The sequence below is a fragment of the Balaenoptera ricei genome, chromosome 16 (assembly GCF_028023285.1).
Source record: "Balaenoptera ricei isolate mBalRic1 chromosome 16, mBalRic1.hap2, whole genome shotgun sequence".
In the NCBI taxonomy this organism is placed as follows: Eukaryota; Metazoa; Chordata; class Mammalia; order Artiodactyla; family Balaenopteridae; genus Balaenoptera; species Balaenoptera ricei.
In genome coordinates this window covers 119,823,238-119,850,169 of record NC_082654.1, presented here as the reverse complement: position 1 = coordinate 119,850,169, position 26,932 = coordinate 119,823,238, and the positions used below count along the sequence as shown (strand labels likewise).

The window sequence follows — 26,932 nt, the reverse complement described above, 5'->3', positions numbered from 1 at the left end:
AAAATTCAAACCCCAAACACACAGTCAATGAGAAGAAATATACTTGCTATGTATGGAAATATATATAGCAAGTATATTTCTATATAGAGAGAGAAATATACTTGTTATATATATATAACATGGGTCTGTGTAGGAGGCGGGGAGCAATTCTTATCTTTGCGTCAACCTTGGAGAGAGGGTGTGGGATTCCAGGTAGTTTAGATAACCTGATCATAATCACCTTGGTCACTTAGATACTTACAGTCCCTGAAGGGAACCTGTGGGGGCCTACAGGAAACAGGGATCCTTAAGGCTTTCAGGATTTCTGTGGACCGCAGGGCATCGGGCTCTACTCTTGACAGTGGTCACCTCCCAAGCTGATGGGCTCAGGGCATGGGTTGAGGATTCCTCCCCAAACTCACAAACCAGCCCTTTCAATTCTCATGCCCAGAGTGGAGCCATTCAAAGGTCAGCTGGCCTCTTGGTCCTCAGTTTGTCCCCTGGTGCTTTGGCAATGCTGTACATATGGTATCTAATAGAACTCACTGATCCCAAGCCCTATGATAAATCACCAGACCAACAGGATAAAGGGAGAATGGAATGTAAGCCTTAACTTGGAATTTCCTTGCTTTTGGCCATTTATGTTGCAAGCCTGCAGATGTTTAGAAATCTCTGCATCACCCCCCCCCCCTTTTAATTACTAGAGCTTAAAATAATTATGAAACAAAAATTACAGCAAATTTCTCTTCTTGGTATTAATATTATCTTCTTACACAGGAGTCAGTTCGGTAAGTTAATTTCTAGTTAGGAGGCTGGTGTGTGTGTTGTGAGGGTGTTTTAAGCCGGTGTTTAATTAGAGGGTCTCTTATGTGTTCATTATAAACCTGATTTTTAGGGAGTGTTTAATATCAGCACCAAAGTTCCCTCTGGGGTTGAATCTTAGAACATGCTGTCTTCAAATGTGGCTGCTAAGTTTTTTTTGTTTTGGTTTGGTTTTTTTTTTTTTTTTTTTTTTTTTTTAATGGACGGCAGAGTTTTTTATTATTCATCTTGAAACAGAGCCCAGCTCACCCCCCATGACTGTCTGGACGATGATAGTAACGGCTTCTACCAGAGAGCTGCTGGGGGCTGTGGGTAGCTGGGGCCTGTTTTAAAAGGTTCAGAAACTACCTGTTAACAAGACAGATAATCATGGTTTCAGAGGAACCATTTCAAAATTCCCCTATAAATATAATATGTACTTAAGATGTTTCTAAATTGGTCTTAACCCAAGTCTGGTGCACAGAGGTCAATTAATGGAGGCAAACAAGTCTCTGAAGTTTTTAGGACAGTCCTGCAGAGACACAGCAGATCCCACAATGCGTGTTTTAAAGTCACACCAGCTCCTCAGACAGGCTGGCTGTGAAATGGCAAAGAAGCCACATCTTTCACACGGGAGTCCCTTGGCTTTAAGAGCTGGAGCTCTGGCTCCTTCTACCTCAAAGTCGGGTCTGCTCTCAGTTTTCTACAGAACGTTTGCTTCCTTCTAGATCCTACTATTCTTGGCCTATCCCATTCAATCCACGTGCTGCCCCGAAAGGCCCACTACTCAGGCGACTGTGAAGTTTAGATGATTAGGTTTCTCAGTCTGGTGTTGTCCCTGGCAGGGACGCCAGGGGGACGCAGGGCTCCAGAAGGCCCCGAGGCAGGACCAACCCCACAGAGGCATTTCTGTGGAGGAGCCCAACTCACCTCTGATGCATCCTGGGCCTTTGGGGCATTCTCGTTTTCTTTCTTGCTCTTAGAGATTTCGTGTTTGATGCGTTTGGCTCCTGATACTTTTGTTTTATTCTCGTTTTCCTGTGAATTGTTCTCCTGTTTTCGAGGTTTGATTGGAGGCAGGGGCTTATCTTCCTCTCCTTTAATAAACCTTTCATACGGCAGGATTAGTCTACAAGGGTATCAGAAGAGAGGATCGGTCAGGGCAGGCAATTCCAGGAGTGCTGATGCTATGGGGGTTTACTTTCTTGTCTCAATACAGGCAATTTATCGAGTGACTTCATCTTCCCCGGTCAAAACCAGCACCTGGTAGCTCACATACTGCTTTGCAAGACCTCTTTCTTGTTTTGCGAAGCTGTACACCGAGGATACCAATGGACACATCCAAAGTCACATCATTATCACTGCCCATGCGACCTGGCTAAATGCTGATAACAACATCACAATAATAGCAACTATAATGCTAGCTGCCATTCACTTATCATTCTGCCAACAGCTGTTTATTGAGCACTTACTATGTGTCAGGCAGTGTTCTAGGCACCAAGATACAGCAGCGAGCAAGATATTCAAAGCCCCTGAGGCTTACATTCTAGTAAAGTACTAGTATGTGCCAGGTAATGCCCTAGGTACATTATATAGGTTATTTCACGTAATGTCCACAACATCCCTATGGAGTATTTACTATTATTGTTGTCGTTATTATTATTCCCTTTTCAACAGATGAGGCAACTGAGGCCCATAAAGGCTAAATAGTTTGCCTGAGTCACCCCATTTGTTAGATGTGGAATTTGAACCTAGTTCTGCCTGTCTCCCAAGTTTGCATTCATTCATGTCAAAATATAGACCAGCCACTTAAGATAAAGAGGTTACAGGAGGGAAGCACGGCACAGCGGGGAGACGGCTGTCTTATCCAGAGCTCTTAGGGGGGTAGGTGCCTCCAATATGAGAAGCTCTGTTTTGGGGTGCCAAGTTAAAGAGGGCCGCAGAGAGAAGGAAGGCAGGCAGAACGTTCAAGCCACAAAAATCAGAGGGCTGAAAAATTCAAGCATTTTAATTATATAACTTTTTAAACAAAGTACATAAAATTGCTCTAAAAAGAGAAACATCAAACAGCTCTTGTTTTAATCTGTTTTCCCTTTGCAACATAGCGCTTGATCTGAAAGGGAAAAATAGCTGATGTAATTAAACGGGATGGATTGCATTACAATCTCAGTTTCAACTTCAGTGATTAAAGTTTTTATAATGCATTTGGTATGATTAATGACTCACTGTGGGATTAATACAAGACTCAGCCTTAAAAATATGAACTTTAATACAGCAAACATAATTTGTTTTAAATAAGACAAGTTGACTCAATGAAGAAAATGTACTTGGCTTATAAACAACATAAATCTGTTCAAATATTGGGAACCGTAATTATTTTTAAACTAAGACTCCCAGGCAAAAACTTCTTTGGCTTGGATATTTGTTAGCTATCCTAAAACTGGTTTCTAACTATGCAATTTGGATCTCAACTACTTAAACGTACACAACTGTTTGGGTTTGTGAGTACAGACGTGGGGACATTTGTGATCATGATATTTCACTCTTTAATAAAATACCAAGTAAATTATGGGAAAATCAAATCTCAATTTATAGCAATTAGAAACAAAAGTCATTACTGAGCATGCTCAGGCAAGGTATGTGCAAGAAGGCGTCAATAATAGTTTCGAGCCCTGCGTCTGGCAGTGGGCCAGCCATGAAGATCAACACAGCCCATGGGGAATAGTTATCTTCAGATCCCATTACAAACTGAGTTTAAACATGTTACAGCTGCTAAAACTGGAAACTGTTCTCTCTATGTAGACTTACTAAAATAATATATGGCTGCCAAATACCTGCTTCCCACTGTAATATTACAGTTAATGTTTATATAATAAAAAGCATAACTAAGCAGAAGAGAGAAAAAAGCAATCTTGTTCATACTTGAATGTATTCCGTCTCATCTGTAAAGTCCCCAACATTCCCCCCAGTTGCTTTTATCTGCATGGCTCTGCCAGGGACTTTATCCCCTTCAGCAGTGGCAGGTTGGGGATTTTTGTCCGGGAGCAAAATGCATTGAATATTTTAAATTAGGAAAAATATGTTAAATTGACTTTAATGAAAACATATTTTTATTGTTAGGACAGATAGGTTTGTTTTGCTTTTGTTTGGTTGCCATGGGAACCCAAGGAGCATTGAAGTCTGGGTATTCCAATGGTTATTGTTTGTTGGTACCACCCTCCCCCCAAACTCCACTCTCTAATTGAGATGGTGGCACCGGGAGGGACTCCCTTCACTAAGGATGACAGCATTACCTCTGAGTGTGGGGAAGGGGGTGAGAGGAAGCAGAGAACTGGGTGGGAGAGACACCCAAGGTGAGGACCCCTCACCTCAGGTCCTGATAGTCCTGGGCCAACCCAGCTTTCTAGATGGGTGCTAAGGAGACTTTAATTTCCTCGCACAATTTTGCAAGTTCAAGAAGCAGGGCAACACTTCTATTTCATTTCTTTCCTTTTTTTTTTTCCCTTTCCTTCATTTTTTTTTTTTTTTTTTTTCTTCCCTTCACTCAGCTCAGCAGCTGGCTGGCTGACAGCAGTAAAAAATACATTTCACTTTGCTGGTCAAAGGCCTAAAGCCAGAAGCAGGAAATCTGGAATTAAATGTTTCTTGTATCTGGAAAGAGGCATGACTAAGGTAAAACTGAATCCAAACACAAACCCTGCTTGTTCAAGGCTTCCAGAGGGAGAGTGTGTGTGAGTGTGTGTGTGTGTGTGTGTGTGTGTGTAAAGGTCAATTGAGTGTTTTTTTTCCCTTCTAAATCACTGAAAGATAATTATAGTGGCTCAGGGAATAAAGGCTCCCGAAATAAAACAAGAAAGGCAGCAGCTAAAAGGAAACAAGTAGAAATATGACCAGCTAAGCCCTGAAGAGCAGAGCTCCCCTCACCCAGCACACAAACAATCGCTGTTCATATAGTGATTTCCGTTTGGCACGATTTTCACTGAATGTTTTTTCAGTTATCCTGTCATGGTACAACACAATTACCCCAAAGGATATGATCTTATCATCTGATTATTAGAAGTTTTTACACAGTACAGAAGACGAAAGCTATTATAGGTTTCTGAACATTTAAACATTTAACGTACATGCGATACCAGTGAAAACAGGTTAGCCAACATAAGGTCAACATTGCCCAATGCAGCAAGCGTTGTATAAAGAATTTAGTATAAAGCAACATGACTGCACCTTACAACAAAGATTTAATCAGCCTCTAAACTGTACAGATAAAAGCAAAAATGCACCCCAGCCCCTAAGAACTCATTACACAGGAGAAATATTTTCAATGGATTGCAACTCTAAGAATGTGGTTTGGGTTTCTGGTGGATGGAAGTAATAGGGAAGAGAAGCAATATATTCATTAGAAAATCCAGAGAAATTCCCCCTCCCACCCCCCCCCCCCCCAATTTAATGTAGTCTGAGGACTGAGAGCTAAGCAGATAAATGGGCCTTTACTATTATCCAGATTTCACATTTCAGATTAGCAAAATGCTTATTTACGATGCCATTAATGGATCTGAAATAGGTAAGCCATCATGTATTAAAAAATAACATCTTTCCATAGACATAAGAATTGTAGCAGCATGAGATTTTATTTTTCCCTAGGAATAATACAAGAATAACATTTTCCACCCCAAAGCAGAAACAGTAGGGGAGCCTTTTTCTATCACGGAGATTCTTACTAAATTCAGTCACTGTGAAAAGCAAGATTTTTTTCTCCTTCTCCTTTTTTTTTTTTTTTTTTAAATAAAGACAACTTAAAATCAACCCAAGTTAAAATTAACAAATCAGTGGCATTATAACCTTGATTTATTAGCGTCTGAGCCACTAAATTATCATCATACAAGAAACTGCTGGTTTGAAAAGATTTCTGCTTTGTTAAATCTCAACTTAAATAATGGTGCTCAGTATACTAGGTTTTTAGATCTGCCTCATCTGATATTATGAAAAATTCAGTACATTTCTCTTCAGCAGAAGTCAAGGGTCAGCAAATCTATTACTGTAATATAAGTAATCTGGCAACCTGCCAACTCTTTCTCCCTTTTATTATTTTTTTTAAACACGAAGGCAGATAATTTTATATTTACAAATTCTGAAATCCTCCAGGGCCTTGCCTCTCTTTCTCAACAAAAAGCAGCAGCTTCATGTTCAAGAAATGAATATTGCACATGTCCTCATCATTTGCATTTCATACAAAAGAAGAAAAGACCCTTCATCTTTATTAGGCAACATTCCCCTCCCCTCCGCATAGACAGAGGAAAAATAATGTCAAATCTCATCAGAACGAGTAACCACTAATGTCTCCTGTATTGACTAATGCTTGCATGGAATGACTGACTGAATTTTGGGGCCAAAACATTTAGCAAACAGTGCTTAAGAGGAGAAATGAGAATCCATGTATTTATAGAGCTCTGAAAAATGATATTATAAGAATGTCTAGGACTGATTCAGTCTGAAGAGTTAGAAGAAGTGGCAAATCTTTTTTTTTTTTTTAATTTATTTATTTATTTTTGGCTGTGTTGGGTCTTAGTTGCTGCGCGAGGGCTTTCTCTAGTTGCAGCGAGCAGGGGCTACTACTATTCATTGCGGTGCGTGGGCTTCTCATTGTGGTGGCTTCTCTTGTTGCAGAGCACTGGCCCTAGGCGGGCGGGCTTCATTAGTTGTGGCATGTGGGCTCAGTAGTTGTGGCGTGCAGGCTCTAGAGCGCAGGCTCAGTAGTTGTGGCGCACGGGCCTAGTTGCTCCGCGGCACAGTGGCAAATCTTTAGGGTTGTATATGAACCTCAAACTTACCCTAGTTACTGCATAGGCACTTTGATGCTATCAAACCAGTGAACAATTCGAGGCCCAGATTTCTACTGGTGCCTTTGCAGCAGAATATCTTAGGGGCAGAGGGAATAAAGTTGGCGTGCATATCAGGGCAAAAATGCTACTACTATGCTTTTAACTATTAGGTTTTATCGTGGCATTAGAAAAGAAATGACATATTGGTTCCACTGGGGCTTCAGACCTGATCTGATCCCAAATGGAGTTATTATACCTCCAGGTTGATTCTAGGGTCGATAAATTCTAAGGTTTGGCCAGACATTTCCCTTCTCAGCCAGAAACTGAAAATATATAACTTCACTGTGAAGTGTGAGAAGCACTCTTTCACCAAATATGGAGCCAATAGAAGGTATGTTTTTCTTTTTTGAAGATGAAGTACACACACTTGTTAAGGTTCCAAGAAACATGGAAAGTTCTAATCTCACATACTGTTCACCTCCAGCTCAAGGTACCAGACCATCACTATAAAAATGGCTAAAGAGCATTTGTTGGCGGCGGGGGGGGGGGGGGGGGGGGGCAAGTACCAAAACAAAAGCCAAATACACAAATGTGCTGCTACGTCAACGTGCGGATCAGTGGGAATGTTTCCTCAGTGGGCACAACACTGGTTGAGTATAATGGCAATTATGCCGCTTTGTTCCTACTCTTTTAAAAGCCAAGCTCCATCTAAGAAAAAATGTGGGCTCCAGATGAAGATCTCCACCAGTTTATGGTATAAGTAAGTTTCAGTGGAGCAGAAAAAATGGTGTGCAGAGTGCGGAGCAAAATATCAGTCACAAAGAGAGCGGAGAAAGAGGACTTCAGTGTCAGCTTCTGACAGACGAAGGTGTGAACTCAAAGCTTGGAGCACCGAACCATGGAGGGAGGCGCCACACTGACATGCAGGCCACGGGGAATAAGCCAGTGGCAGGACCCACCTGAGCCAAGAAAACGGTGGGAGAATGCAACATGGGTTCTGTGTGAAAGACTCAGCTTGCCCATGAGCTACCAACGGTAAACTGTACAGAGCTCTTTAAAAAGGAAGTAGGTAAAAAGAGCATCATTTGTATTCCACTCTAAGATGCCTAAACGGCACGTGGCCCATTATTATCAACGACCACTATCAATGGCCTCTCGTCTTCAGAAAATCTCTGCCTTGGGAAAATAATCAGCTCACTAGGGGCTTCATTACCTACTCAAGGGCAAGCAGAAGATGAACAAGAAAACCTTGTGAAGGCACTAATTTTCTCCATTTGCCCCAGTTGTGGGAGAGTTGTTTCTGAGGCCCATTGATGACTCTATGCCTTCCCATAGTCGTGGAGTAACTGTGACCCTAACTAAGCAAAGAGAGGAAAGAACGGTGCTGGGGTCCCTGGCTTGATGGATGGTGGCTTGACTCCCATGAAGGAGGGTCAGCGTGAGAGATGCAGCTCCAGGATGACAGGCCCCTGAACCGAATACATGGGCTGTGGGAGCCAGGCTTAGCGGGGGCGGGGTGGAGAGAAACTCCTGGGTGTTCTTCTGAATCTCTTTCAAGGGCAGATGAACATCATTTCAAGAATAATAGACAAATACAACTACAGCGTTTTCAACATGATGTGCACCCCCAACATGAAGGGTCCATATGTAAAAGCACAAACAACTGTCGCATTCAAGTCCCACGTAAGTGAGACACCACACATCCCAGAGCTTCTGAAATGTTCAACAATTCCCCCAAACATGTATCACTTTGATCAAACTTTGTAATAACTTGCACAAAACCAAAATGTTCCAAGAGGTTTTCAGTGGAAGAGTTAAGGGTATATTTTAATGGTAAACAATTACATTCTTCTGTCATCTGATACTTTTTTTTCCTTTCTTTTTTGGAAACATGCTTTCTGAATTTTCAATAGTTCCTTTGTGAAGGCATCTGTTACTCACATAATTGAAAAGATGTTTGTGCAGTGGCATGCTTGAGAATACAGTTATTTAATCTTAATGATAAAGCCCTGAGGACAGAAAATCATAAGTAGAAACCTCTTGTTATTTATCAAAAAGAAAAAGGGCTAAGACACCTAATCTATTCTCAAATTTAAATTCAGGCTGGATGAAAACTATCAATAAAACATGGAACCTGCAAAGTTTCTTAAATACTATAGCAAGGTTCAAAGGGGGTTGGGTACGGGGAGTGGGAAGAAAACAAAAATGAGACAATAAGGGGGCTGGACAAAGAAGAAACTGCTGTTTGGCAAGCCTTTTTTGGGTCAAACAAAGAACTTGCTGTAGTTTACAGCATGACATACACACTTGATTAGTTTGTGCCTGAGGGTGTTTTTACACTCAACAGTGTAAACTCCAACTTCTATTAATTACAACTTGCATTTAGAGGCAAATTTAAGAATTTTTAAATAGAGATTTTTCAAAGGCTGTTGTTTATTTTTTTTTTAAACAGAAACCAGTTTTTCTACTCCAGGGCCTGGCTGGGGTTCTGTTTTCCTTTTTAAAAGTTTCTTGAAAAATCCAGGCATTGGAAAGTTATCAGAGCATTTCAGGCATGCTGAGTGATACGGAGGGAGGCTCTTGCTTATGAAATTACCTGACTGTCCTTTGGGGAGAAATTCTTTACAGATGAGAAGCTGCTCCGGGCATAGGGTGCTTACATCCACCCAGTTCAGGTGCCTTATAAGAACAAGCCTGACGGGGTATCATTGGAAGAGCAGCAGCAATACCTTATTTAGTCTGCCTAAATCTCAACACTTTGTGTTAGATTTTGGGGGTCGCTGGTTGCTGATAAGGGCCAGGTGGCCTTCTGTGGGTGTGGGGAAAAGGGAGATGAGAGCGCCTGGGTGGCGGTATTACAGAAGCGTTGCCAACAGAGTACCCGTTGGTCAGAGTCCCCGTTACCAAGACAGTGTTTACAAAGGAGATGCAAGTCCATAGATTGGTCGACCCCACCATGGGTGAGGATGGGGCACGGTCTACCCATTGGACCTCAAGGCAAGAGACTGAACAGACACTGAGAGGATAAACTATAATACCTGCCTTTGGTGTATCCAGTTTGGAAATTCAGCCTTAGACCTCTCCTGACTGCCCCTTCTACCAACTCATTCCCTACCTCTTTGTACACATTTCCTAGAGAAAGCTGTCCTTTTTGTTTGGATTTAATTTAATTCATTCAACCCCTAATTCTTGAGTCCCTGGTATGTTCACGACACAGTACTGGGTGCACTGGTGAGTCTCAAGGAAAGCAATACCACAAGGTCCTTGCCCTCAAATATAATTTCTTTACTGTTTCTGAGTTCTACAACTGAATTATTTTAGGCGGTGTACGATGATCTATCTTAGGTTCTAACCTAATCTCTTTAAGGTCCAGTTCATAAATTGGTACAACCACTATGGAGAACAGTATGGAGGTTCCTTAAAAAACTAAAAATAGAACTACCATATGATCCAGCAATCCCACTCCTGGGCATAAATCCAGAGAAAACCATAATTCAAAAAGATACATGTACCACAATGTTCACTGTAGCACTATTTACAATAGCCAGGACATAGAAGCAACCTAAATGTCCATCGACAGAGGAATGGATAAAGAAGATGTGGTACATATACACAATGGAATATTGTATATATATTGCCATAAAAAAGAACAAAATAATGCCATTTACAGCAACCTGGATAGATCTAGAGACTGTCATACTGAGTGAAGTAAGTCAGAGAAAGACAAATCTAGAACGTCACCCATATGTGGAATCTAATTTTAAAAAATGATAAAAAATGGACTTATTTACAAAACAGAAACAGACTTACAGATATCAAAAACCACTATGGTTACCAAAGGGGAAATATGGCGGGGAGGGATAAATCAGGAGCTTGGGATTAACGTACATACACCACTATATATAAGGTAGATAACCCATGAGGACCCACTGTATAGCACAGGGAACTCTACTCAATATTCTGTGATAATCTATATGAGAAAAAAATGAATATATGTATATGTATAAATGAATCACTTTGCTGTATACCTGAAACTAACACAACATTGTAAATCAACTATACTCCAATTAAAAAAAAAATCCAGTTCAAATTCTAGATCCCCACGCTGGAAGACTCTGCTTATTCCATTTGGAAATTTTCTCTTCTTTCTTTGATCTCTGTTGAACTTATTATCTGTATCTATTACTTCCTTACCTAAGGTTTTTATAGCCTTAAATATTTAACTCTGTTTCATGTACGTATGGACTGTGAGTCGGGTCACAGAAGATACGGTCACGCCCAGCAACCCCACTACTGGGCGCGTACCCAGAGAAAACCGTAATTCACAAAGACACGTGCACCCCAGTGTTCACTGCAGCACTATTTACAATACCCAGCTCATGGAAGCAACCTAGATGCCCATCGACAGACAAATGGATAAAGAAGACGTGGCACATATATACAATGGAATATTACTCTGCCTTAAAAAGGAACGAAATTGGGTCATTTTCAGAGATGCGGATGGACCTAGAGACTTATACAGAATGAAGTCAGAAAAAGAAAAACAAATATCGTATATTAACGCATATATGTGGAATCCAGAAAAATGGTACGGATGAACCGGTTTGCAAGGCAGAAATAGAGACACAGAGGTAGAGAACAAATGTATGGCTACCAAGGGGGGAAAGTAGTGGGGGAGGGGGGAGGTGGTGGGATGAATTGGGAGATTGGGATTGACATATATACACCAATATGTATAAAATAGATAACTAATAAGAACCTGCTGTATAAAAAAATTAAATTCAAAAAAATAAACAAAAAATAAAAAAAAAATAAAAAGAAAGCAAATTTTATAAAAAAAAAAAAAAAAGAGAGGGTCACAGCACCTCCCAGTTCTAGTGAGTTGGCAGTAGTGCCTACGGGCGCCATATTGAGGGGAATTGTGAAGCTGAGCCTGGGTTCTCGGGAAGCGGCATCATGTTCCCTTAGCAGTCTCTGCCATGAATGTGGCAGCATGGGCACATCCTCATTTTTTGCCAGCCCTATTCTTGGTAGATGTTCAAAAAACACCAACTGGCTCTTGAGGGCAGCAGCAAAGGAAAAAGGCAGTCAATCAAATGGCAAATCTATCCTACCCAAGAAAAAGAAACTGGCCACCAATTTCAAAAGTAATCTTAGGCTCTGTTGATAGACTGACACTGCCCACATCCCAAGAAATACTATATGCCACATCTGGAACAGCTTTGGGTCTTCTAAGTGACACAAATGGGAGGCATTTACACGAGAGCAAGCCAAACTGGTGAAAGTCCATATATCGTGCTCTGAGGCTTGAATGAATGGATTAGGAAGACTTGAAGTGAGAGAGGAGCTTTGCCAAGTGTATGGAGGCCCATCACCGAGAAAAAAGAGCATGTGGAATGAGTCAGCCCCAAAAGGCAAGGTAGAGTCAATGGGAAGCCACAGGTATGTTGCTCAGTATGGGGAAGAGTGTACAGATGAAGAGTGCCTTCAACAGTGGTGCTTCTTCGTTGCCTTCCCACTGCAGGGCAATTAAGCAGAGACTGGATTATAGCCCGATGCCAGAGACAGTTCAGTCCTCATGGAACACAGCAGCCCACAGGCATGTTTAGTTTAGTTTACATAAAATATTTTCAGAAATACTGGAGCCAGTATTTGTAAGTTGGGTGATTTCACATAAAAATTATCTCCAGAACATGGAAGGTCTGGAAGCACCGAGACTGTATCCTTCTAAGGCAGTAAGTGTCGCTGATCCCCCTGGGCCTCTCTCTCGCCCGGCTGTGTGCTTGGCACTTTCCAGCCTGGCCACACCTGTGCTCACCCATGCTACCTGCCCCCATCAACATCTGGGTTTGTGACCACTGGTGTGGAGCGCTGCTTCTCCAGTGACCTGGTGAGAGGGACTAGTTTCCTAAATTTCCTGTCTGTTGCTGACTGACACTTTTGTAAAATACCATAAAAAGGAATTAACAGGAAAATGAGAAATTTTAAAAGACATACAAAATGCAAGTTCCCATTTAAAAAAAATTATTCTGGCAAACTGCCATGTAAGTGTATCAGTGCTTCTGCATAGCTGCCCCATTCACAGAGCACAGATGGGCCAGAAGAACCTCACTTGAGTAACACTGGTCTAGAGGATTGCTAGAGGATCCCTGCAATCTGTGTATCCTGCCTGTGGCCCCCTGAACTGTGTACTGATGAACTCCAAGGATGTCAAAATGAGCACGAAGGCACCAAGTCTTGAGCTGGACATGAACAGAGCTGTAGCCCGCCTTATACTTCCCCTTGGCTTCCCCCAGTATGACTGGCTGAGTCCCTTAGAACCTGATGTACGTTTGGCATTTACCTTAAAGCACATACTTATCTTATTTAAAACGTGAACCTCTCACACACTGCCTTCCACCTGCAGAGAAAAAAAGGCCAAAGCTCCATCTGACCATCACTCGGGTTCTGCCCAAATGCATGGGGCTTGGGTGCAGCTCCCCCCAAGTCACTGCCCAGGAAGCCGCCTCAGCCAGGCGGCAGGACAGTCTCAGCCCAGGAATGCTTGTGGGAAAAGCAAGAGGGGAGACTTTGAAATTGGGCATTAAGTACAGAAGAAGATGAGGCATAATTGTTCATTTCCCCCACAAACAAATACATTTGTTTATGATTTTCTAAATACTCAGAAAAGCACATCATAAAGTACTTTTTGCCTTAATGCTCCCTTTAAAATCCCTAGTAACAATTTCATGTGCTCCACAGACACAGACCATGTAATTTATTCAGGAAAATTAAAACCAGTAATCTGGTATTCTGTGTAAAGATTTTTTTCCCCCTTGCATGTGCTTAAACAACATTTTTTTTTTAAAAAAAGAAAACAAATCTGCATGTGAAAACAGTCTTTAAAGTGAATTACTATTCCAGAAAATCAAGCTAAGAGAATTCCACTAATGTAACCATTTTCCTTTTTGTTCCTTTACTGATAAAAGAAAGTTATTCGGGGCATCTTCAACGAAGAGTTGAACGAGAAAGAAAATGTTCCACTGAGAAGTGTCCTGCACAGAAGGAGGTGGGCATTTTTCTTTGCATTATAATCTACAGTAACTTTATCTATAAATCCTGAACAAGAGATGTCCAGAATAACCACACTTCATAAGCTTTGCTGAGTTGGAGACATCTACATAGCAACAGTCTTTCGATGGGGAAACATTAATGCTTCTTACATTGGTGATCATCTGTAACATGAGCAATTAAGTACAGTACTAATGGACTGTGGCCAGGAGCCTGGTACTAATATTAAAAACTGACAGAGATGAATAGGTTTGGAGGCAAAACCAGGCTGACACAGACATTTTTATGAAGTGCTTGGACCTATTTGATTTAAACCAATCAGAGGCAAGTTTGGACCAGTCAGGCCTTCAGCGACAATGATGCATTCACAGGCATTGTACCATTCCTGCTATGCCTTACATAAAAACAACATTGATTCTTTTCAACAACCTGCACTTTCATTATTACACTCATTAATAAACCAAAAGTGCCCAACTAATATGCAAGTAACATTTACTGAGGGAACCGGCTACTTTTTTCTTGTTGGAAAATGAAAACATTTACTGGAAGCACGAACCACACTGCATGAAAAATACATCAGTGGATAATGCATAGTAGATCACTCACTGCTTCTTCATCTTCTAGGAAAGCAAAGCTGGTGGCAGGGAAATAGGAAAAGGAGCCAGTCTCTGTATTAGAGTGAAAACAAGAGCCCAGGTGAACCGGCAGCAGAGGGGGCGCTCCAATCATTCCGATCTGGTTTGGAAGGCTTTAAACATTTCCAAGGGCATCTCCAGACTAGATGTGTGCTCACAAAACCCTGACCCTTTAAAACTCCCTGAACCTTCTGGAAGACAATGGCCCTTCACCAATCTAGTCATCTCTGTTTTAATTGTGTTAGCACAGCCTATAACTAGCAGGAATGAATGAAATCTGCCAAAATCACTCAACACAGTTGTAGTCAAGAGCTTCAGCCTTTTCTTTGACCAAAGCATAACTGGTTCAAGTCCCTGGACAGATCTGAGTGTATACTTCTTCCCTTCTTTGGTAGAACCATCAAAGAGAAGTAAGACATCTAGCGCAGTGATTCGCAGACATTTCTCCCCACCACAGCACACAGGAGTACGGGTGATTCCTTTACAGCATCATTCAAATGAGGGAGGGTGGCATTATGGTAAGTAGAGTCTGATTTTTTTAAAAAAATACCAATATTTGCAGATGATTGATTTAACTATTATAGATTACTAATTATTCATGACACCCCTTGTATCTGACCACAACAACGCAAGAGGGACTAAGATGGCAAAAGGAAGTGCCTACTATAAAACTCTTAGAGGAAAACACGGGCAGAACACTCTTTGACATAAATCGCAGCAATATCTTTTTTGATCCACCTCCTAGAGTAATGAAAATAAAAACAAAAATAAACAAATGGGACCTGATTAAACTTAAAAGCTTTTGCACAGCAAAGGAAACCATAAGCAAAATGAAAAGACAACCCTCAGAATGGGAGAAAATATTTGCAAATGATGTGACCGACAAGGGATTAATCTCCAAAATATACAAACAGCTCATGCAGCTCTGTATCAAAACAAAAACAAAAACCAACCCAATCAAAAAACAGGGAAAAGACCTAAATAGACATTTCTCCAAAGAAGACATACAGGTGGCCAAAAAGCACATGACAAGATGCTCAACATCTCTAATCATTAGAGAAATGCAAATCAACACTATGAGGTATCACCTCATACCAGTCAGAATGGCCATCATCAGAAAATCTACAAACAGTAAATGCTGGAGAGGGTGTGAAGTAAAGGGAACCCTCTTGCACTGTTGGTAGGAATGTAAATTGGTGCAACCACTATGGAGAACAGTATGGAGGTTCCTTAAAAAAACTACAACAGAACTACCATATGATCCAGCAATCCCACTCCTGGCATATATCTGGAGAAAACCATAATTCGAAAAGATACAGGGGCTTCCCTGGTGGCGCAGTGGTTAAGAATCTGCCTGCCAATGCAGGGGACACGGGTTCAAGCCCTGGTCCAGGAAGATCCCACATGCCGCGGAGCAACTAAGCCCATGAGCCACAACTACTGAGTCTGCGCTCTAGAGCCCGCGAGCCACAACTACTGAGCACGCGTGCCACAACTAATGAAGCCCGCGTGCCTAGAGCCTGTGCTCTGCAACAAGAGAAGCCACTGCAAAGAGAAGCCTGAGCACCTCAACAAAGAGTAGCCCCCGCTCGCTGCAACTAGAGGAAGCCTGCGCGCAGCAACGAAGACCCAAAGCAGCCATAAATAAATAAATAACTTATTAATTAATTAATTAATTTAAAAAACACAGACTCTTTAAAAAAAAAAAAAGATACATGCACCCCAATATTCACTGCAGCACTATTTACAATAGCCAAGACATGGAAGCAACCTAAATTTCCATTGACAGAGGAATGGAGAAAGAAAATGTGGTACATATGTATAATGGAATATTACTCAGCCATAAAAAAGGACAAAATAACACCATTTGCAGCAACATGGATGGACCTGGAGATTATCATACTAAGTGAAGTAAGTCAGAGAGAGAAAGACAAATATTATATGATATCACCCATATGTGGAATCTAGTTTTAAAAAAATTATAAAAATGCACTTATTTTACCATACAGAAACAGACTTACAGATATCAAAAACAATTTATGGTTACCAAAGGGGAAATATGGCGGGGAGGGATAAATCAGGAGCTTGGGATTAACGTACACACACTACTATACATAAGATAGATAACCAACAAGGACCCACTGTATAGCACAGGGAACTCTACTCAATACTCTACACAATGGCCTATATGGGAAAAGAATCTGAAAAAGAATGGATACATGTATATCTATAACTGAATCACTTAGTTGTACACCTGAAACAAACAACATTGTAAATCCACTATACTCCACTGTAAAATAAAAATTAAATTTAAAAAAAGAAAGGAAATGCAGATGCCAAGAATGGGTTAAGGACCGTGCTAATCACCCTGGAACAGCTGTGCTCCAACCTGGGTTTCAGGTTCTGTGCAGGGATTTCTACGTTGGGGGCCCCATGGGGCGCCCACAGCTGACTACTGTCTCTCAACTACGAATCCACTCTTCTGTGCTCCGCTTGGTGATGCTGGGACTGGGACAACATAAATTACATGTCTCTCTTGTCAGCTGTCTTCCTATTGGGGTTCTGCAAATGGGGCCCTAGCAGGCCAGGGGAAGGGAGAAGGGACCACCTTCCCTTTTGCTTGCTGTTCATTTCAGTGCCAACCCAACAATAACGTAGCACGGTGCCTCTCCTCTGAGCCCCTGAAGGACCAGTACTGGCTGGGCGCCTCTACCTATGAGGGATCTGAACCCCAGTTTGGTGAGGTCCACTCTCCAAACTTCTGGGTGGTGATAACCTACCTTCTTTTCTCTATTCCTTCAACCCTAGGAAACCTATGGTTACTGCCTCCATATTAGTGGACTGCTTCACACCAACGCTTGTTAAGCAGTTCCCTACAGTAAATTCTCTTTGTTGAATACTTAGTGTGGATTTTTATTTTCCTTCCTGGATCCTGACTGATACACTGACCAAACAAATTCTAGATTTGGAGCAGTAACCGACATAGCTTTTCAAAAAATGTATTCCAGTGGGAGACCAAACCTTTATGAAGTCTGCTCCCAAGAATGAGAGAAGAAAAATCTCTAAAAATCTTTAATAATGTTTTTAGTTGCTAAAGTTGGAGGTATCTCTATTAGAATTTTCCATTTTGACTGACTGAAGGCATGTGGGATTCTGCCACTCCAGGAAGAGGTAAATCATAAAACAAAAGTACACAACCTTCAAAAGAACATATCTTGGCATTTCATTTAAGATTGAAGCTATTTTTATCCACACAACTGCTTGAGTAAATTAAACACACAGCCACACACACACACACACACACACACACACACACACACACACACACACTTACCTAGTACTGTGAAATCCAATCCTTTTTCTATTCCAAACCTTATCTGTTTTTTGACCATGTGATGCTTTGTAATATATTTGATTAATTTTTCACTCTAACTAGGTGAGCCAGCTCACAGCTGAGATAACACTCCTTTTTCAAATTTTAATTGCTATCTGGTCCTTTAAGTGTGACGGTTCACATGTTGGGGACGTTTGCACATGGAGCTAAGGGAGGTTCACTATCATTAAGAAAAACTTTGCAAGTAGAGACAGTGTTGCTAATGAAAATGTTTTGATTAAAGCCTTGACTCATAATCAAAACAAGATGACTGTGGTACCTCAGACACTACCGAACACTCACCCCAGGTACCAGTGCCTTTTCGTACTAGAACTTCAGTGCTGTAAGTGTTATGTACAGTGAGGGTGCGGGCTTTTGTATTAAATACTGTGAGACATAACACTCACATTTAAAAAATTCGTGCAGTATATTGCAAACAATGCTATGAAAAGTAATAATTTGAATTCCTCTTATCAATTTTTAAAAAATCCTTTTCTGGATTATAACACTGTCAAGTAAGGCAATCTCTTGGGAATACTTTGTGAGAATTTTTCATAGGGTACTAAACCCAACTCAATTTTCTATGATTATACCTATAAAAACATTCCAAGTTTCACTGAATGGCCATACTAAAAGAGGCTCTGTGTTAAGTGCAATGCAGATAAAAATATAATTGGACTCAAAAGAAATACGACTAAGAGTTGATGTGTGCGGTGACATTATCTGAAGATGCATTTGTATGATCCAAAGACGGGTGTTAAGCGTGTGGGCTGAAGTTGGAACGGTAGCTGACTATGTGAAGAGCGACCATCAAATTTAGCACTTGTGTTTTATTTTTCAAAGGAGCAACCTAACTGGCCCGTTTGCTCAGCTGACCGTGTCTTGACTTCATTCCATCCACGGCCATCATTAAAACACACACAGACACACAGACACCTCTACTTGGATCTCACAAGCTCTGAATTTGAAACCATGAAGCCAAGTCGGTCAGCACTACTGCAGGGAAATGCCAGTGATAAGGAAGTTGTTAGGACCTAAAGAAATTAAGTCGGGGCTGGAAGTACAGAGCAAGGATAACGCGTGATTTACGCTAACTGGTCTTCAGCATTGTGGGTAACGCAGTCCTCATGCAAAGGGGAAAAATTCCTGAGGATACAACCCTCAGAGGAGGCCAATTTGGCATTATTTCTTGTTTGCATCATCATCACCTTTCTGAGAGAAGCTGAAATTATTAGAAAACCAAACCACACAGAGCTTGGCAAGAAAGGATTTCCTGGGTCAAAAGCATTAGAAGAAAAACACCAAGATGGGAAAAAACAATGGATCTTATCTGGGACCAATTTTCTTATTAAAGAAATGCTTACTTTTCAATATTAATACAGTCAACATTAATACTTTTCAATATTAATGCAGTTACACGGCAACCTCATAGTAACACCACAGACCCCAGAAGCTCAAAGTTTTCCAGAAGCTGAAAGTTCTCATAGCAAATAAATCTATAGAGTACAGAGAACATATTGAATAAACTATGCTTGCGGGGTGGGGGGGGAGGGGTAAATATTATCAGGCAGGTGGTCACAGGATAAAACCAAACTAAAGGAACTTAATCTAATTTCATCCCTTATAACCAGAGAGAGCCATGTTCCCTAAAAATCACAAGGCAGTATGCAAAGTAAAATGCCAGAGGGATACTTTCTGTTTCCTAAAAGGTCTTACGTTTGACCAATTAACTTCCAAGTAACACACTTTTAATTAATCAGTGACTTTCCAAGAAAGGGTGCCTTACCTTTCATAATGTCTGCGGGTACAAGTGGCGGCACTGGTGCTCCCAGGATTACCGCCTAATTCATCATAAATATGTTTCCACTGACGGCGGGCTGTTATCTGAAAAAAGTGGCGATGAGAAATTTAATCTTGCATCATAAGAGATTCACAGTGCCAGGATTCAATACATATGCAACAGTCAGAAGAGAACGGTCTATTCTGGAAACCCAGAAACAGAGAAGTCCAAATGAATATATGGGAGACTTAACGGGCTTATAGTAAGATCTCACTTTTAGCATTTTTCTTTACAGTAAAAATGGAATTCTGCTTTGGGCTCTATATTTTGTCACCCTTAGCGCATTTTTATCTGAGGCATCTCCCTGGATATTCATGTACTTATTTGCCCCCAAGGTCCCAAACTTATACTCTGTTCCTTTATGTCATGTGATAAAGCATCAAAATAAAATAAGATTTCAGCTAAAATATATCTTAGTGTAGCAGTCTGAGTGAATCAGAACTAACATTACTTGCTTAAGGGAGATGGTAATGGGTGTCTGAGCACACAGGTAAAGACAGAGTTTTCATAAAACATGCTTTTGTATCTTCTGGTTTTTCAACTATTGTGATGTGTTGCCTACTTTAAAAACTAAAAAAAAAATTACTACACAAATTAATTAAAATGATCAAGTTGGTTATGAAATGTATAGTCATCTCAGGCTGTATTTTTATGCCAGCTCCTCTAACCATCAGAACAAAACCAAAATCTGAAACTGTCTATGTCGCAAGCTGTTTATTTCTCTTCACTTAGGTCAGGAAAATGGGATATCCATCAAATCCTATGAAAATTAACATATTCCAAAGTTAAAATGTAAGCTCTGTATTTTACTGAGTTGGGTGAATAAAAACAAACAGCTTGCAACATACCGAAAGGCATACTATGGTCTTGTTTTTTTTCTTTAATTTTATTTTTATATATAAATTACGATTTTACAAAATAACAGATGCATGATCTAGCAAATGATTAATTTGGGGAAACCACGTCATTTACTACATCTGAGCAATCTAGTGTTTCCTTGAAACTGGGAAGACCGAGCAAGTTCTGAGATCCTTGTGAACGTTTCTAAACAGGGCTCCAGGAAAACTCTGTTAGTGGAATGTGCAGGGGGCAGGGCGTGGCAGAGGTGCCAGTGGCATTTAAACAATCAGAACAGGAGGCTTCTTTTGAAAAACACCCGCAGAGCTGCCAGCGGAGTTCACTTAGGGGCTAAAGGCAGCAATGCGTGAAAAAAAATCTCAGCGTGCATCCAGGGGCTCTGTGATTGTGATCTCAGGAGGAGAAGGGTGGTTAAATATCATAGGGTAAATGGTACCCTTTCCATTTCAAATAAAAAGAACCCCTTCATTTCCATAAACCCTTCTTAACAGACACAGGTAGGACCTCGAGACAATGTGAGTTTTGCATTGTTCAATTTCCCATGAAGCATTCTCGAACCAATTTGTTTCAATAGTTCTTGTTAGCCTGAGCCACCTCTTAGATCTACTAGCAGGTATAACTAAAAATCCTCCTGTATCTGTAGCTTGGTTTAGATTATAATAATAAATGTTTTTTCAAGCCCCTTTAAAAATACTCAAAATACATATTTTGGTAATTATTTTATATTTAGTTACAATCTCCCTCCAACCTTTTAAATATTACAGTTTCAGGCTGATCCATTCTGGACCTGTGTATCACAGAAGAATAAACAGGTTCCCCTTCTTCCAAGTATCTACCTTATTCCTCAAAGCCCTTAGAATACTGAGTCCCTTGAAACAAATCTCCATATTCCCTTCCCTCAGGTGAGGTGTGGGCCCTGGAAAATAGCCTATGTGTGTTCCTGCAATCACTTCAGAAAGAAACCATCACTCTTGTCATACTTGTATCTCTTGTGTACACTATATTTTATATTTTGTAAAGAGTTTTCATATCCATGATATCACTTAGTCCTCCTATCAGCCTGTGAGGCAGATTATAGGAATCTCATTCACAGACAAAGGAAACAAGTCTCAGAGAGGTTGCACAACTTCCCTAAGGACACACAGCAGCAGAGTGGGAATGCCAGGACTCATACCGATGTCTTATGGTCCCAAGAGCAGACTTTTTTCCACTACATCAAAGCAGCCTCCAGATCAGAATGACCTGATGAACAGTGTAGCAGGGTGACGATATAGAACTCCAGGGGCCTTTTGCTTCGAAGGAAGGAGATAACTGTGGGACCCATGGCTTCTGCTACAATTTCTCAAATTCTCACTAGTGGGAAAATAGCATCGCTACGAGGTCAGCAAGAATATAAGGGGGTGGGTTGGGTTACCAGTGCTCTGAGATTTTACTCTCTTAAAGTAAAACCATTAAAACTGTGGTTCCTTCCACCCTGCCCACTTGTGTCTCTAGTTAGAACATAGGTTCACCATTAAGTCACGGATAAGTCCCAATTATACCAGAATCCATCCATTCACTCATCCATTCACTCATCAAACATTTATTGAATATCTCCCATTTGCTGGGTACTGTGCTAGCAGCTGGGTGGCAACAGTAAAAACCCAACACCCAAGATGACTGCATCCTAGTGGCAGATACCCAAAAATAAACAAATGACCAAATATATAAACAAAGTACTACTGACTGTGAAAAATATAATGAACAAGAGGCCACTGCTGACAGGGATATGTGTGGAAACTGGCCGTGTTCCCTACCCACAACCCATCATCCAGACTAGGGGATGCCCTGTTAAACAAATGCCTATGACAGAAATGACAAAACTTCTTTGAGAATAAATAATGAATTATCAAAAGGAAAAACAAAAAATCTTCCTCACACTAGGATTGAAACTGTGGCAGCGGGAAGCCAGCATCAGTCACCACTTGGCATTAATAAACCATATGCAGCTGGCTAGGGGTCTGTGTTAGCCCCCCGCTAGCAGGTTCTGGTGTTTCAATACAGTTTTTACCAGTGGAGAAAAGACAAGGGCTGGGCCTTCAAGGAAGTGGGTTCTCAACTGTTTACTGAGCTTCCACTGGCCATCCTGGATGAATCAGGCCATTTTGAGATATTTTCTTTCCACAGGAAAGTCATAAAATGTGCTCTTTCCAACTGCTAAATGCTTTTAAGTACACAGTTCTCCTGGGTATACGTCTCTTATTTTTTGTGCCCAGATGCGCTTTCAATTCAAACGCTGACCATAGGCTCTACAGCAAGAAACGTCTAAATCCTCGCCTTGTCCAAACCTACAGGGGGTCCCAGAGCCCTATGAGGAGAGAGAGGAGGACAGAGCTGGGACAGCTCCTGGGCGTCATGCCCCCACCTGTGTACCTCTGCCTTCTGTACTAATAGGCTTTCGTCGTGCCTAGGTACGCATTGGCTTTGGGTTTTTATTCTGTTGTCCTCTCTGGATGTGTGTAAGCTTTAAACCCAGTCTCAGGCAGAAGCAATGTCTGCCTCCTGGTATCTGGCCCCCAGCCCCATTCAGCTGGAAAGTTTGATCTAGCCATGGGGTTAGCTTAATCAACTCTCTCATAAAGCCTCAGGCTTCCTGGACATGTTCATGTTTCAACCTGACCTTCTATTATTTTAGGTTTTTAAGGATACAAAGAACTCTGGCTGTCTGTTTCCTAAAGAAAATTCATCCAAGCAGTTACTTCTCTTGGATTCCTGACATCAACACATCCGCTGCTGCTTACCATTCTAGGATGCTACCAGGTACAGAGGCTCGGAGGCGGAAGGGAGGGTGGAGGGTTGAGGGTGGGGTGATAGCATGAAAAGAAAGAGACGTCACCGCTTTTAAGGGTTCACAATCTAGCAGGATTCATAACGCCATAGAATTAACCACAAAGCAAGACGGAAAACTGAGCGGACCACACCCAGGTAAAGTAAACCAATCTAGGTGCATATGAAACTTAATCTCACTCTGAAGACACTTGATAGTTACTTCTTTCCCTAGTGTGGATAAGACCCAAGGAACTCTGTGAAAAGCACTCTACACCTATCATGTTCATGAAGTTTTCACTGCTTAGGAATACAGTCGCCCCTCTGCATCCACAGACCTCTGCAGATACCAAAATCTGCGGACGCCTAAGTCCCATATAAAATTTGCATATAACCTATGCACGTCCTTCTGTATACTTTAAATCATCTCCAGATTGGTTATACTACTGAATACAACGTAAATGCTATGTAAATAGTTGCCGGTACTTGGCAAATTCAAGTTTTGCTTTTTGGAACTTTCTGGAATTAAAAAAAATTTTTTTTCCGATCCGAGACTGGTTGAATTTTCGGATGTGGAACCCACAGATACAGAGGCGCAGATACAGAGGGCAGACTGTACAGTGGTTTTCAAACTGCTTTTTAGAATTCAGGTGGTGTTTTAAAAGGTGGCGTGAAACTAACTCCCAACAATGCTAATCCCTGCCAAGAAAATGGGCCCAGTGAGTGGGAAAGGAATCTGTCCCTCCCATAATTTTATTTGATGAAAATAGTCTGTCACTTAAAAAAAAAAATTGGAAACCTATTTAACCCAAGACACAGTCTTGGAGGCTTTATATTTCCTACCTTTGAGGTCTCTAGGATGAAATAATTTTGGTATTTCTGTGGCCTGGTGAGGAAACAGTCATCAGAAATCTTTTAGGACAACAGTGCTTCCACTATTATATTAATTGTAAGAATGTGTAGGACGTTACGAAGTCAGAAGGAGAGTTTGCCTGCGAGCAGTGTTGCCCAGGCTGCTGTCAGAAAGCCTTTTTCCTCAGGACACCTTGAGGGTGGACTGCATTCAAGGAAGATGACTTTTTTTTCCTGGTAGTACTCCAGGAACTGGAGCCTTTCAAAGCGATATGACATCATCTTTGGCCTCGAGAATTCTGAATTAAGCAAGAGGCTTTGTCTGTCCAGAGAACTAGGGTTAGATTCAGAGGATGTCTTGAAATGATGTCAAAGCCAGCATCTGATGTCAAAGCCTAATCCTTCCAGCAAGAAGACAAGTGACTTCTTCCAGTTGGGAAATAATGGTCCGGTCTCACCCATGGGGCGAGGCGGGGCTGTGAGCTGACATTCTTAGAAGGCAGCAGTTGCATGGTCCTCCGCCTCTAGGATAAGATTTACTCAAGACCCATTTCCCGACTCAACCTCTCTCCAAATATTGCCTCTGGCTTGCCATCAAATGTTTAGCCAAATGGAAATCACTTTAGCAAACCATCATCAACACGCTGCATCCTGGTAATACCCCAAGCTACTCTGCAAGCTTTAATTGCTTCACCAGACACTGAAGTGAAGACCTCCTTAGGTCATCAGCAAAACTTGATTCAGTTCTGCCTCTTCCACGGTAGGTGACCCAGACTCTTAAATGTTTGGAAGGAGAAATTGGATATATGACTGTTAAAGAAGGGTCCTCATTGCCAACCAATCAAAAAGCCAGTATACTGTTTTTTAGGAAATCAAATCCATTCAATACATTTATGATCTCTAAACCTAGGGGTGCAGAGACACAATATACATTTCTAGCAGAGGCAGAAGAGGCCAAGAGAACAGAATATAGCCATTAGTTGAACGCTGTAAAGGCTTAAAATAGAACTTCTGCTCCTTTTTTTTTTTTTTTTAATTCAATTTGAGGGTTGTGAAGGACTAAAATGAAATAATCCGTAATCCTCAATTCGAACCAGAAGGTTTGGAATAGTTTATAACCACAAACAAAAACAAGCCAATTAAGATGGCCTCTTTTTATAACCAGAAGGAATTCCAGAGAGATGTCTTTATCCAATCACAAGTTAACAGCAGAAGAAATATATCTACACATTTTAAACTTGCAATTTTTTACTATTACTGAGTATTTACATCTTCCAGACTTCTTGACCCATCTTCTAAGGTCACACATTTTTCTCAAGAATCAGAAAATCTCAGCTAATAGTTAGTATATCTGGTAAGGTTCATGTTAAGTACAAAGAAATGACTGAAAGATGCTACCAATGAAGGTAGGTTATTAGATCTTTTTTTTTTTCCAAAACATCACCCCAAATACATAAAAAGATACATAAGAGACTGCTGGGAACGGAAGGCACAAAGAATTTATAAATCTCTTTCTTCCCAGTGATACTATGGAGGTTGAAGTAATTACGCACAAAATTCTCAGCAATTCAGAATGTGAAGAATGCCACGATGACCCCATTCAACTCATTTCATCTCCCCGTGCCTCAGTTTCATGTGGAGCAGGGCAAGGATCTTTTTCTGCACAAAGGCCAATTCGTGAAAAATAAAAAAGTTGGGGGGCTACACTTTTCCTTATTCAAAATGAAAATGGCTTATTGAGTCCCAATTTAGATTGCCACTTTACCAAATGAAAAAATATTCGTTGGAAACTTTGTGCTACTTCTGAGCCAAGGAATGTTAATATTCTGGCATGTTTATCATGTTTATTTAGTACTAGCATGAAGACAACATTCTAATCTTTGATACTTGACTTAGATGGGGGCTTCTGAAGCTAGGAGTCATGAGGTGTAGTAATCATTGTTACCATTAGCTTTGAATTAACATAATCTGGGCAGTTTAAAAAAAAAAAAAAGGATTCTCAAATTCTCAGGCCAGGCCCCACCCCAGAGTTAGTATCTCAGAGACCTAGAAAACTACTTACACTTTAAAGTTCCCCATTGAAAATTTGAGCCCCAGTTCTTGAGTAGCCTCTGGGAAGCCTTTAGAATCTTCTTCACTGATCTCGAAGATTCTAAGATCTCTTTTGAGCTCTAAATGACAAGTCTACACTTGCTTCCGATATCAGATAATCTCACAGATAAGTATCCCCTAGTAAGGCTGTGATGACGATAAGTCCTCAGACTCTGGACATTGTTCATACATCTCCTGCACTGACTTCAAAACTGAATCCTCATTGAGCATCTCATGGTTTTATTAGTCAAAATATACTAGAGAAAAATGTTTTCTGTACTTCACAGGTTCAAAAGCTTAAAGGTAGAATGGGAGCGGCAAATTTAAACGCCTGCAGGGCCAACAGGTAGTATGAGGCGTTTTTTAAAAAGGAAGGAAGGAAGGAGGGAAAGAAGGAAAGAAGGAAAGAAAGAAGGCAGGAAAAATCCCACCAGTTGGCTTCATTCAGTTTATGGCCCCAAATAGATTATATAGTGAGATAGCCATGTAGATTCACTGCTTGAGATGAGATGAAAAAATATGGCGTATTGTGAAGAGTGGCAGGGACCCACCAAAGGATGAAGGAGTTGAAGGGTGAGTGGAGAGGGAAGGAGGAAAAGGGCCACCCCACAGGTCACCAGTCCTCTTTGTGGCTTGGCTGCAGAGACGTGAAGCACATAACCAGATGGAAAGCGGATGCCAGTCTGGTCTTGCCATGTTCACCCATCCCACTCACTCTCTCCTCCACTCCATCCAGCACGACACGGTGCAGGAAGAGTACGTGGCAAAACGTAACACTTAACTTGTTATCAGTCTTCATAGCTCCCAGCCCCATCCCTCACTGCCTAGC

The 26,932-nt window shown here is 41.1% G+C and overlaps 1 protein-coding gene across 2 annotated transcripts in view; it reads right to left on the bottom strand.

The window, feature by feature from the left end:
* ARID5B (AT-rich interaction domain 5B) overlaps nucleotides 1-26,932 on the bottom strand; it is a 188,628-nt gene that overhangs the window by 7,780 nt on the left and 153,916 nt on the right. For both annotated transcript variants that reach the window (XM_059899412.1, XM_059899413.1), the window contains 2 exons: nucleotides 19,444-19,541; nucleotides 1,711-1,909 (listed from right to left, as the gene is read on the bottom strand). In XM_059899412.1, the coding sequence (XP_059755395.1) occupies nucleotides 1,711-1,909; nucleotides 19,444-19,541 (297 nt within the window). The remainder of the gene's footprint in view (nucleotides 1-1,710; nucleotides 1,910-19,443; nucleotides 19,542-26,932) is intronic.